Source organism: Mandrillus leucophaeus, unplaced genomic scaffold, assembly GCF_000951045.1.
Source record: "Mandrillus leucophaeus isolate KB7577 unplaced genomic scaffold, Mleu.le_1.0 Scaffold420, whole genome shotgun sequence".
NCBI lineage: Eukaryota > Metazoa > Chordata > Mammalia > Primates > Cercopithecidae > Mandrillus > Mandrillus leucophaeus.
The window spans coordinates 1,851,420-1,865,434 of NW_012104477.1; the positions used below are offsets into that span (position 1 = coordinate 1,851,420).

General features: G+C 44.6%; 1 protein-coding gene across 1 annotated transcript in view; it reads left to right on the forward strand.

Annotated features, from left to right (window-relative positions):
* Positions 1-14,015, forward strand: part of PLEKHA7 (pleckstrin homology domain containing, family A member 7) — a 148,587-nt gene that overhangs the window by 47,093 nt on the left and 87,479 nt on the right. Inside the window, exon 2 of the mRNA XM_011992955.1 lies at positions 3,729-3,812. Coding sequence (XP_011848345.1) covers positions 3,729-3,812 — 84 coding nt within the window. The remainder of the gene's footprint in view (positions 1-3,728; positions 3,813-14,015) is intronic.

The window sequence follows — 14,015 nt, forward strand, 5'->3', positions numbered from 1 at the left end:
CCTGTAGAAGATTTGCTTTTTACCCTCATCTGCCAGAGATCCACCAGCTGATCTTATGGTAGAATTGAAGGCTGTTTGGGGACTACTGAGTGCCACACAAGTGCTGTCACTCAGAACTTTGGCCCTGGACAAAAGGGGAAAGAGGGAGATAAAGAATGAGAGGGAGTAGTGGCAGCTGGTGCTGTTTTTCTGATGCCTTGTGTCTTTAGGGCTTTCTGATCATGGCCAGGAAGCTGCCCCCCTGAGACTCCTAAGGGAAAGGGAAAGCAGGTTATCATACAGAGAACACAGAATTTAGAAATGGAAGACCTGGAGTCATTTCCCAGTCTTATCACTTTTTTGTTTGTTTTTGAGACAGAGCCTCACTCTGTCACCTAGGCTGGAGTGCAGTGGCAAAATCACAGCTCACTGCAGCCTCGACCTCCTGGCTCGAGTGATCCTCTTAACTCAGCCTCCCAAATAGCTGGGGCTACAGGTGTGTGACACCATGCCTGGTTAATTTTTGTACTTTTTGTAGAGACAAAGTTTCACCATGTTGCCCAGGCTGATCTCAAACTTCTAGGCTTAAGCGATTCACCTGCCCCAGCCCCAGGAAGTGCTAGGATTACAGGTGTGAGCCACTGCAACCTGCCCCATGTCCCAGTCTTATAATTCATCAACAAAGTTATCTTGTACCAGGCAACCCCCAACCACATTTACCTCTCTGAGCCCTATTTCCTCATTGATGGTGGGACTGATGGTGGTAATAGCCCAGATGAGTAAGAAAATGCTTTGTAAACTGCAAACCTCGTTAGAGATAATCACAGATAGCTGTGTTAATGTTTTATGGTTATTTCTGTTACGAGCAGGGCTTTTTTTTTCCCCTCCAGGTGGAAATGGGCAGGTTTAGATTTAGAGTTTGCATTTTCAGATTCTCTGGCAAGTGGAGATAAGTCTCTGGAAAAAGATTGGCCAGAAGTGGTGGCTCACACCTGTAATCCCAGCACTTTGGGAGACTGAGGTGGACTGATCACCTGAGGTCAGGAGTTCGAGACCAGCCTGGCCAACATGGTGAACCCCTGCCTCTACTAAAAATACAGAAATTAGCCAAATGTAGTGGCAGGTTTCTGTAATCCCAGCTACTTGGGAGGCTAAGGCAGGAGAATCACTTGAACCCGGGAGGCAGAGGTTGCAGTGAGCCAAGATCATGTCATTGCACTCCAGCCTGGGCGACAGAGCGACACTCCATCTCAAAAGAAAAAAGAAAAAGCTGGGTATAAATAAAGCCTAACCATTGAATGTGGTGCAAGGATTTTTAAAACAGGTGTTAAGAAGGCCTGTTTCTGCTTCTTGTCCTTATCTTAGATGCTCAGCCTTAACTCTGCTTTTTTGGGAAGACTAGTCTGCTGTTTGCCAAATGAGGTCATAGAATTCCACGGGCTTGCCTGGGACCAGGAGGAGGGAATTCAGAGGCTGGCTATGGTTGGGAAGGGTGACAGTATGGTGAGGCGGTGCATAGTTGCAGGACTAAGGAACAATCTGGCCTCATGGCTGGCTTCACATTTGGCTTGTTAGGGTTTTCAGGTTGCTCTAACCCTCAGTGCCCAGGTTATCCCAGACACCTGGACATTGGAGATTCTGACCAGGCATTAGGATGGTGTAAAAAAACTTTGTAGGCCTAGAGAGTTTTTCTTTGATAACCTTTGTGGTATACTGATTTAGACAGTAATCTCTAGGGAGATTTAGTCCTCAATTTGGAGATGGGGCTAATATTTTAACAATACCAAACTGAGATGATCTATTGATTATGAAAGCATTTTAACTGTCTATACTAGGAACCTTAAAAAATGACCATGCCCTTTGATTCAGTAATTTTACCTTTGAGACTTTAACCCAAGGAAAAATTTGAATTGCAAAATTCAAATTACATTGAAGGAGATATAGATTATAATAGTGGGGGGAGGCACCTAAAATATCTAGCATTAGAAGAGTTTAAATCTTTCTAGAATGTAAATACCATGGGATAAGGACTTTTTGTTCACCTTTTATCTCCAGTACCTAAAGGAGTGCCCAGCACGTGGGTGCCCAGTAGGCAACTTTTTGAGTGGTTGTATGTAAAAAAAATTACATTTGGCCAGACATAATCCTAATGCTTTGGGAAGCAAGCCTGGTGGGCTGAGGGTTGAGATGAGCCTATGCAACATAGTGAGATCTCATCTCTGCAAAAAAACTCAAAACTTAGCTGGGCATGGTGGCACGTACCGGTAGTCCCAGCCACTTGGGAGGCTGAGGTGGGAGGATTGCTTGAGCCCAGGAGTTTGAGCCTGCAGTAAGCCACGATCACCCCCCACTGTACTCTTCCTGGGCAACAGAGCAGGACCCTGTCAAAAAATTTTTTGTTTACATTCGTATGATAAGACTATTATTCAGCTATTTCGAATAAAGAAGTCTTAATGACATAGGACTTTTTCTATGTGAATAGGAAGTGAAAAAGCAGGACATAGAATTTTGTATACAGTAAAATCACTCTCAGTAGCCTGAAGTGATTCTTTTAAGTAGAAGAAAATTAAAAACTTGGAAGGTGAAAATACCCAGGTATATCTCCACATAGAGAGGTCATGGGTGACTTTTTACTTTTTACATTTTAAAAAATGTCTACAGGCCAGGCACATTGGCTCACACCTGTAATCTCAGCACTTTGGGAGGCTGAGGTGGGTGGATCACTTGAGGTCAAGGTTTTGAGACCAGCCTGGCCAACATGGGGAAAGCCCGTCTCTACTAAAAATACAAAAATAAGCCTGGCGTGGTGGTGCACACCTGTAATTCCAGCTACTTGGGAGGCTGAAGCAGGAGAATTGCTTGAACCCAGGAGGGGGAAGTTGCTGTGAGCCGAGATTGCATCACTCCAGCCTGGGTAACAGAGTGAGACTCTGTCTTTAAAAAAAAAAAAAAAAAGTCTGCAATGACTATGATCTTAAAAGAAATTTAAAAAAATCATATTTTGTTTTAAAAAGAGGAGGTTTAGTTTAGTTTATTTGTGGAGCAAACCAACAGTCTCTAGAGCCAGCTCCTCCGCCCTTTCAAAGAACCAAGCAGCCTTTGTTGATGCACAAAACACCTACACGCTTTGTTTGTGTCTGTCAGCCTGGTGTGGAAGCTGATCCTTCCTAACTTCAAAAGGGTGATAGAAACTCCACCGTGCTGAAATTGTGCAGGTCGTGTTGCAGAGACATGCCCATACATTTATATCCCATCATTGAAGTGAAGACATTTTGTTGTAGGGAGAAGAATTTTCAGAAGATAGATTTTTCTGGGTGGGTGGTTAATTCTTAGAATTCTTTCACTAGGTTCATGGATTTGGAAGCTGTCGGAAGTGTCATCTGCTTTCCTTCATTCTTGTTTTAGCTCGTACTGTCTTAAAGTGACTTTTTGCTCATCGTCTCAGTTTGCTGGAGTAAGTACTTCATGGAATGTCTCTCCAAGATGCAGTATTCTCTTGGAGCCAAGACTTCCTTAGAAGTCTCCCTGTCTCGTAGGTGGGCTCTGGCACCTGAGCTGGAAATTCTTGGGCTTTTCTTAGTGTGGTGGGTTTCTGACAGACTAAGTGTGTCTCAGGGGAAAGGCCCACATTTCTCCGCCTGTGAGAAACCCTCAATGACCAGGGTCGCCAGACATTGCTGACTGACCTGTCATGTCTGTACTCCTTTCATTCACACGAATTCTCATCCATCATCTCTCTTTCTCTTTAGCCATAACCAGCAGACCACAGCATTCAGGCATCCTGTGACGGGGCAGTTTTCTCCAGAAAACAGTGAATTCATTCTTCAAGAAGAGTAAGTATTTTTATGTATTCTCCTTATCTGGGCAGAGTATGGGATACTAAAGGCATTTGCTGAAGACAAAACTTGCTGGACTGTTTTCTCTGAGACAGAGGGGCTTGGAGTGAGTGAGTTGGTTGATCCAAACAGGAATGTGAGAAGAATTTTATTTTTCAATCTCCAGACTTCTCTCAGTGGCAAGCTGTGGAAGAGGAGAGTTGATACAGGGATGTGCTATGATGGGTACTGTCAGAGCTTCTTTAAAGTTCCGTTTCCCCTGAGTGAACCCTTTCTCCTGATACATCTTCTGGTACATTAGCCCTGTTCGGAGAGGACCCACTCATCTGGGTGGAAATATAGCTGACACACACCTGTATTACCAGATACTTGGGAGACTGAGGTGGGAGGATGGATTTGAGCCCGGGAGTTCAAGGTTAACAAGACCAAATATCTTTTTTTTTTTTGAGGCAGGGTCTTGTTTTGTCATCCAGGCTGGAGTGCAGTGGCACAATCTTGGCTCACTGCAGCCTTGACCTCCCTGGGCTCAAGCAATCCTCCTGCCTCAGCCACCCAAGTCGCTGGGACTACAGGCATGCACCACCACACCCAGCTTATTTTTGTGTTTTTTGTAGTGATGGGGTTTCACCATGTTGCCCAAGTTGGTCTCAAACTCCTGTGCTGAATCAATCCTCCTGCCTCGGCCTCCCAAAGTGCTGGGATTACAGGCGTGAGCCACCACATCCTGCCCTAGACCCCATCTGTTAAAACATGTGTGTGTTGTGGGTGGAGGCAGGGGGTGTCCCCTCAGACTGAGCTGAATCAGGCTCCCAGGGAAGCCTCAAATAAGAGTCCAAAATCCAAAGAGAGGAGAGCTGGTAATCCCCATCATCGCTGAACATTTTGAGTTCTTTCTGTTCTCTTTTCCTAACATGGGAACTTTCCTGTTCCTCAGCTCAGTTTCAGCAGGGCTCTCGGATGCTCAGGTGGGCTCTACCACCCAGGGCTTGTCTACGTAAAAATACATGTACAGCCCAAGCAGGATGTGTTTTCCCAAAAAAGGAAGGCAAGAAATGTGCATCACTCTGCCCCCTTCCATTCATTTGAGACAGTTCTATTTGAAGAAAACATTTATGTTTCGGAAAGTAACAAATAGATGTTAGCTTTAAAGGTTTTTTCCTTCTTCAAATCATTTTTCCTCTGTTTAGTCACGTAGACCAAATATAATCTTAAAATAAACTCTCAGTATTTATATTTTTACAGCATTTCCCTCCCTTAATACCTACACCTTTAAACTTTTTATTATGGAAAAAAATATACAAAAAGAGATATGGTAATAAATTCAATATACTCATTGCTCATTTTCAACAATTTCCAAAACATGGCTAATTTTATTTTATCTATCCCTTCACTCTCATCCCCTAGATTATTTTGAAGCAAATTCCAAACGTGTCATTTCATCTCTATAGTATTTTCAGCTTAGAATCATTATCCCACAGTACGTTTAAAGCTAGAAAGCTATAATTATGGTGAAACTGACATCCTTGCACGTATGCTCTGTGCCGGAGGCTTTACACGCATATCTCATTTAATGGGATCATCCTGAGAGATAGACCATCGCCATTTTAGAGATGAAGAACCTGAGACCCAAGGAAGTGCCCAGGGACACACAGCTAGGACAGCCAAGATGCCATCCCAGGTTAGCCAGGCTTCAATGCCTGTGCTGCCTTTGCGTGGTGTTCTCCTCATTAAGTCCAACTCCTGTCATAGTCAGAGGCCACTTCCTAAGTTATTTTGATGCTGGTGGTCCATAGGAGACGACAGTCAGGGGCTGGAGTTGGGAGTCTGACTTTGGAAGCATTAATACTAATAAAGAGAGTGAGTAAAGATTGTCTTGTCTCCTAGATTGAGAACGAACTGCTGTTTAAAAAGAGCCAGGATGTGGATTCCCCAAATTCCAGCTCAGAATAAATTTGTTTATAGAATCCTGAAGGTCAGAAGCTCTTGGGAAGTCATTGAGTTCAGTCCTCAGGCATCCTGGAGACACGGGTGCCTGTTGTTAAGTCTGGACAGAGAGTCCATCAGAACCTTTAGCTTGGGAACTTACCAACTTCCATAAGAGCTGCTAGAAAATGCAGACGTACCATTACAAAACATTTGTCACACACAATTCCTTCTCCTCTCATTCTTAACAGAAGACTTTATCTACTGACCACTTCTCTTCAAAAGGTAGCCTCTTTCCTACTACCGAAACATCTCTGTAGTTAATTTCAGTTCCATCCAGCTTCCGAGGGGAAGATGCACCTTCTTTTCAAGGCTTACTTTTTCCCCTCTAGATTCCATCTCCTGGATGTCATGGGGGTACATGCTTGTCTCAGGTGGTGTGTGGCACTGATTGGCCAGACTTTCCTTACAACAGGCAGAATATGCTATAGGCATTGAGAAGAAGGGAGGATTCCTGCACTTATTAAATACCTAGTGAGTACCTACACTGTGTCTGGGGCTGTGCTGGACTCTACAGGTACAGCAGCAAGCAACACAGATGTGGTCCTGGTGGTGAGGAGCTTACGGTTGAGTAGGGAAATTGCTTGCTCTTATTGGTGTGAACAGATACATCTCCCCACTATTGGCAGGTAGGACTCACCTGAGATGCTCAGAATAATGTGTGCATGCCCCTCAAAGGATAGTTTCTCATTTTACAGATTAGAGGCATGGAGAAGAGAAGTAATGTGAAAGCTATAATATGATGGTTCCAGGTGACATGAGTCCTGAGTATTCTAATTCCTGCGTCAGTCATACAGAATCAGTCAGAATAGGCTAGGGTCTGCTGTGGTAATAAGAGATCACAAATGTGATAAATGTTCATGATAGAGGAAACATAGAGTTCAATGGGAATTGATAAAGGGGACTCTAACCTAGCTTAGGGACCACAGATGGCCTCCTCATCTGGAAGGGGATGTGGTTTAAATTGAGATCAGTCTAGTCAAGGTGAACAACCTGGGCAAAAACCTAGAGGGGAAGGAGGGTATAGCATGGGGGATCTATACCAGTTGAGTTAAAGTGAAAAATGAGGAGCACTGGATGGATTCTGGAGGTACTTGGGAAGTAAAATGAACAGGATTTGGTGATTGATTGACTGTGATAGGAATGAAAGAGAGGAAAGATATTCTTGAAGCCTCTGGCCCTAAACTGGAGGAAGAGGGAAGATTTAGATAAGAGAAGATAAGTGTGTACACGTGCATGTGTGTAGGTGTCGTTCACAGCTGAGGAGAGTGTGACCAGCCTTGGTGGGGTCAAAGTGCAAGAAAGCTGACTTGCAATGGAGGTTTGTGAAGGGGAGTGTGTAGATAAGGTTAAAAAAGGGGCTGCAACCAATTACCTAAATTGCTTCCTCCTAAATGAAATACACTTAGATTTACCTCCTGGGGAAGCTCTGGAGGGTGAGTGCGGCATGATTTCTTCTCACAGAACCATTTTTTTTTTTAAATTATGCAAATGAATGAGATTCTTATTTTGTTCCCTTAGAGGAGCTTAATTTTGTTGTGTAGTGTGTTATGTTTGAGACTAATGTCTTGGGTGGAAAAAGGAAAACTGGCTCCTTTCTTTTTCTTCTCCAAAGAGAATCCACTAAGGCCAAGCACTGGAGAGCTGTAACCACATTGACTCCTCTTGCCAGAGCCTCCACCCCCCAGTTTCTTGTAGCTAATTCTTCTGGAGCAGCGGTTCTCAAAGTGTGGTCTCTGAATCAGCATCACCTGAGAAGGTGTTAGAACTGCAAATTCTTGGCCCCACCCCAGGCCTAATGAATCAGAGACTCTGGAGGTAGGGCCCAGCAATCTGTGGTTTCACAGGCCTTCCAGGTGATTCTGATGCGGTAAAAGTTTAAGAACCACTGATTTAGGCGACTTGCTCTTTTCATCCCTTCTAAATTACTCCCAAGTTCTTCTCTTCACCTCCAGGTGTCTTCCCACTTCACCCACCAAGTGTCCATCCATTCTCTGGGCTGCAGTGGCAATCTTAGGTGGATTTCAGTCACATAATCTTGAGTTTCTTCTTCTGAGGGAATAAAAGAAAAAAAATTTTAAACCCATCTCCATGGTGACTTCTCCTAGGGCATTATTGGTGTGAACAGATACATCTCCCCACTGATGGCAGGTAGGACTTGCCTGAGCTGCTTGGAATAACCCATGTATGCCCCTCCAAACGATGGTTTCTCATTTTACAGGTTAGAGGCATAAGGAAAAGAAATAATGTGAAAGCTGTGAGCTGTGGGCCAGAGGACATGAGCTCTGAGTGTTGCTGTTCCTGTGTCAGTCATATAGAATCAGGCTAGGTAGGCTAGGGTCTGCTGTAGTAACAACAAACAAAATCTCCATGATTTAAAACAGCAAACGCTGATTTCTCATGTTTGCTTCATGTCCATCATAGGTCACCTGATGGACTCTGCTCTGCCCTCTTGTTTTTTTTGAGACAGAGTTTCAAAAAACTCTGTGGTGTCTGGGTGACCACCACACCCAGCTAATTTTTGTATTTTTAGTAGAGATGGGGTTTCACTGTGTTGCCCAGGTTGGTCTTGAACTTCTAGCCTCAAGCAGTCCATCTGCCTCAGCCTCCCAAAGTGCTGGGATTACAGGCATGAGCCACCCGCCTGGCCTAGAGTGCTAATTTTCTCATTTGACCTTTTCTGTTATGCCACCGGTTTTTTATTATACCCCCTGAGGGGCGTAGGCATCAGTCAATGGGTTCTGTATTCTTGTTCCCCCAGGGGACACTCCTTTACCCACCAAGCCAGCAGGTATGTGAAAATGCCTCATGGGAGAGCTAATACAAGCTCAGGCTGTATTAATAAAATTACAATGCATAGAGAAAAGGGGAGAATAGTTCTGTTATATCATGGTTTTTGTGAACCACTTCATTCATCCATTCAGTACAAATTGATGGAGTACCAAGGGCATGCCAACCTCCAAACACCATGTTCTAGATACTGCATTTTAAGAGAGGTGTTGAGCAATTGATATTCCCCTGAGGAGCGGGACCATTATGGCGAGGGTTCTAGAACCCCTATCCTGTGACCTGTTGTGATTAATCTGCAGGAGAGAAGATTGAGGATGTGGTAAAAGTCTTCGAGAAGGGCTAGCAAGTGGAAGTGGGGTACATTTATTATGTGGCTGGCAAAGGCAGGTGTCAGATCAATGAGTGAAAGCTATAGGCAGACAAATTTCAACCCAGTCCATAATTTTCTGAGAAAGACTGTATTAGTCTGTTCTCACGTTGCTAATAAAGACATATCTGAGACTGGGTTTAATTGGCACAGTTCCACGTGGCTGGGGAGGCCTCACAATCATGGCGGAAGGCGAATGAGGAGCAAAATCACATTTTACATGGCTACAGGCAAGAGAGCATGTGCAGGGGAACTCCCCTTTATAAAGCCAAGAACAGCATGGGAAAAACCCATTGCCATGATTCAATTACTTTCCACTGGGTCCCTCCCATGACGTGTGGGAGTTATGGCAGCTACAATTCAAGATGAGATTTGGGTGGGGACACAGCCAAACCATATCAGACGCTTTATAGCATCCCTTGTTTCAGGATCTAGAATTTCCTCTTTAACATTAAATGAAGTATTCTACCTCCTAGAATAAGAGTTGGGAGCTTTTAAAATGAATAATATTAATAGTATTGTTAGTATTATTATTACTTTTATAGCTAACACATAGCACCCTTACTATTACTAGGTACTTTTCTAAGTGCTTTACATATTTTTAATTTTCACAGCAATCCTGTGAGGAAGATACCATTATTATCATGAATACTAAGGCACAGAGAGGTTAAGAGTCTTGCCAAGGGTCACACAGAGAGTAAGTGGTGGAGTCAGGATTTGAATCCAAGTAGTCTGGTCCTAGATGCCATGCTTCTAAACACTATGCTATACTGCTTCTCATTTCAGAGGTCTTCCGGGGACAATCCTCTTCCTTGTCCATACTCAGTGTGCTGATTGAGTAGGCTACTGCTGCAGAAAGATTTTAATTGTAATTGTATTTGTAGCAATGAAATTTCATCTGTAATAACTTTGCACTTGTTTGAAAGATGCCAAGCCTCCTTGGTAGTCTTTTCTCCAGAAAATGTTCTCAAACCTTTTATCCTGGGGCCTTATTTCCAGTGATTGGATCATTTTGCTCCTCTCCTAAGCCTCTTTCCTGATTCTCAGTGACTTTCTTGAATTGTGAGCTTGAAGCCAGACCCTTTCTGGCTAAAAGAGCCACAAGCAGGGCCCCTCCTAAAGGGGTAGTCCTTGACACAGAACTTCCAGGACTGTGGTTTTGTTGTTTGGTGCTCATGTACAGGAGTGTTTTCTCCTGTGCTGGGCTGCCCTGGGAGCCACTGACAAACACCTCTGCAGCTCTCGGGGAAGAGGAGAGAAGCGTTCCTGAGAAGTGATGCTAGCAGCTGACTGACAGCAGGCTGTCTACACCGATCCCCAGGCTCTGCCAAGCATTTGATGTTGAGGTGGGGCCTAAGGCTGGGAGAAGAGAGTATGCACTTAGGAAGTTCAGGGGCCCGCTTGTGTGCTGAGACACCAGCTGCAAGATATGCAAGATCACTTTGGAGGTTCCAAACCTGGAGGGTGCCCTTGCTTGACCTGCCTTTCCCAGCATCCCAGGGGGTTAGCTTGTTGTTTCCATTGGGGTTTGAGCAGCCTTCAGTTTTCTCATTGGATTTTTGGAAAAGTTGGAATTTCCTGGAATGTTGTGAGTGGTGTTTGGAGGATAGCACTTAAAAAAGATAGTGTTTCCAAAGGTAAGAATTATCTTCCAGATCTTTGACCTCTTTGCTGAAGGTGGTTCATTTTGCAGGTTGCAGGGTGAGACTCTTCTATGGCATGTGCTGATTATGGGTTTGGGGGTGGGGTATCACTTGCTGCTAGGAGATGGCTGTCTCCTGTTCCTCTTGCAGCTACAAGTTGGTAAAGCTGGCAATGAGATTTAGAGCACTGGAGAGGGGAGTTGCTCCTAAACTCCCACAGGAGTCTGTCCTGTTGCTCATCTGCTGAGCCCTGGGCTGTGAGGCTGATGCGTTGCTGTTTGCAGCTGATATAGCCAGCACCTTGTCTCTAGATGCTGGCAGTCTTGGGCTAGCTTTGCCTGTTGTATTTGGTTGCCATGGTAGCAGAAAAACGAGGAAAAATGGAAACACCTGGCAAGCAGATCCAGAAACTTGACTGTTCAGTTTTCTTCCCTGGACTAGGAGACAGTGTCTGTGACAGTCACAGGTAGGAGAAGAGATGGTGATGGGGCCTTTAGTTCATTCAAACACCTGGGTGTTGGCTGGGCCTTTGGTATTGCTGTTTTGAAGGGCATTGGCATTGGGGATGCAGTCATTGCCACACAGCAACCATGTCTTTGGCTCTGTCTATGCTGGGCAAAAATGCTGCAGTGGTGGCTTTACTGTGTGAGGAAGGGAAGCTGCTTCCTGTAAGTAGTAATTTTGTTTCTTCCTGTGACTTCCTTTCTTGTCCTCTTCTTTTACCTCCCCCTAGTCTTGGATGTGCTCAGATCTCCGATGAAAAATATCATTGTCTAATGAGAGAAGTAGCTGCTTGTTAAGCTAGGAGGAGCAGATAGGCTAGAAGAGGGCTCACCAGAGGCACTGGTTAGAAGAGACTGGCCCAGGGTCATACAACAGAACAAGGACTTGTACCAGGTTTGGGGCAATACTCCGATTTGGGGAACAGGCATGGGGAGGTGGGGATGGCGGCACACAGTGCTTATGGGGTTATTTTCATGCAAGGTGAGGGGCTGCTGTTTGGGCTGGTTTCTAGCTCCTGGGGTAGAGTGGGGTGAGGAACTGCAGCCTGTGTTCAAGAAAGGACTTGAGGGGGAAGGAGAAGGAACACAGTAAGCCATAGTTGAGTAATGAAGCCACAGTTGCTGAATGAAAACCCATGTCAGACAGCCTCCCCCAGGGTGTTGGGAGTTTACAGTGAGCGTTGGCGGTCTGTCTGTGTGTGTCTCTTTCTCTGAGAAGAGGGGGTGTGGAGGGAGGTGTCTGCCTGTTTGGGACAAGAGCTTTCTTTTGTTTCCTAGTTTTCATTGTGCACTGCTTTCCCCCATCTCTTAGCTGATGGGTGTAAGCTACTAAAAAAATGTGCTGGTGTTTGTGAGTGTGCCCTCTTCTCATTTACTTTTCCTCTATATCAGTAGTTTTAGCTGAGCTCTCTGTGTGTAGGTTCCTTGAGGACAGAGCATGACTTTGGGGGCCAGTTTTCCCAGGAATTAATGGGATAAAGGTGTCATTTAATAAGGTGTTCTCAGTAAAAAATTTGTTTCCTTATAACTTTCTAACCTCCCATCATAGTGTTGATGACTTATTTATTTATTTAATGAATGAGACCGAGTCTCGCTCTGTGCCAAGGCTGGAGTGAAGTGGTGTGATCTTGGCTCACTACAACCTCTGCCTCCCAGGTTCAAGCAGTTCTTGTGCCTCAGCCTCCCAAGTAGCTGGGACTACAGGCGTGCACCACCACTCTCAGCTAATTTTTTTATTTTTCATAGAGACGGGGCTTCATTATGTTGCCCAGGTCTTGAGCTCCTTAGCTCAAGCGATCCGCCTGCCTTGGCCTGAGATTATGGATATGAACCACTGCGCCTAGCTGATTTTTTTTTTTTTTAATTTTAATAGAGACCAGTCTCAAGACCAGACTGGTCTTGAACTCCTGGCCTCAGGTGATCCTCCTGCCTCAGCCTCCCGAAGTGCTAGGTTTATAGGCATGAAGCCACTGCTCCTAGCCCTTGATGATTCTTGACATTACTGTTCTCCTGGGGAAAGAATGGGAACCTAATCCTCCAGCCACAGGATTACTGTGCTTTAAACAATTTTTTTTTTTTTTTAATTTAGAAAATGCTATTGGGATGTTTATAGGAGATGACTGTTGTTTAGAAGTTAATGGTTTGGCACCTTGAGCTTTCTGGAGACATATGCCTTGGAAATAAAGTGTAGCTGGGATTTAAATTCTGGGGTCTTCGCTGGTAACAGTTCCAAATAATGCTTTGTATATAATGTGTGCTTTATGGTTTTCAGTGTCATTTCAATCCACATAACTACTTTGTGAGATGAGATGTGGTTTCCACTTATTTTGCAAAACTGGAAACCAAGGTCCAGAGAACAGATGTGACTTGTGGAGGAGTCAGTAAGCTGCAGGACTGGGCTGAGATCCAGGTATTCTGGGCTCTTGCTCTTTCTACCACCACAGTTTTCCTTGACCCTGGGCGTTGGTCTTAGGGCTGAAAGGAGCAAAAGTCTGCTTCTCTCAGACCTTGGGACTTGCCATAGGGTCTTTCTGTGGCAAAGCCCAGGTTTTGGAGTCCAATTGCTATCTCGAATAAGTTATTTGTCTCTATGAGCCTTAGTTTCCTCCTCTATAAATAGAGATACTAAAACTGACTTGGCAGGGTTAAGTGAGATAATGCAGGCCAAGTGCCTGGCATGCATGCAGTAGGTGCTCAACAAGTACAGCCTAATCCCTCTGCTTGCTTGACTCTGTGTACCTGTCCTGAAGAGGTGGGGATCATTGTCTTGGTTACCACTTATTGCAGCATCATAGATATCTTGCTCTGATTCCTTCATTCTGCTTCAGCTCACACTGTTGATTGAGAGGCTCCCATTAACCAAATCCCATTGACAAAACCCACCTAATTTCAGACCCAACAGAAAAAAAAAAGCTTCTGTATCTGTAACCTCTCTTACTACATCTGTCAGTGTCATATGCATTTAGTCCCGAATATGCAGGAAGCAGAAGCACTCCTTTTATAGATAGGGACAGAGAAAGTGTCTTCCTGCTCAGGCTCACTGCACACATCCTTGACGAAGTTCAGAGGAAAATCAAGTCACTTTCCAACTGGGTATCTCCAGACTCATTTTGTCTAGTCCTAAGTTCTTTTGTTCATTTCAGATGGGAGGAGGTTGGGTTCAAACTCTAGCTCACTGTTTTCATCTTCAGCCCACATCCCTCCAGCAAAATAATCAGCATTCATGTAGCCCAAACCAGGGAGAGGGAAGTCTTTGTTCAAATCATCCCATTGTACTTTGGGATTTCCGATAACGGAAACCTGGCAAACAGGCTTTTAAGTTAATAGGTTTTATTTGAGGACAGCAGCAGTCTGCATGTGCAGGTTTTTAGGTCTCCTCTCCCAGGGGTCTCTGTGACTCTGTGCCTGAGGGCAC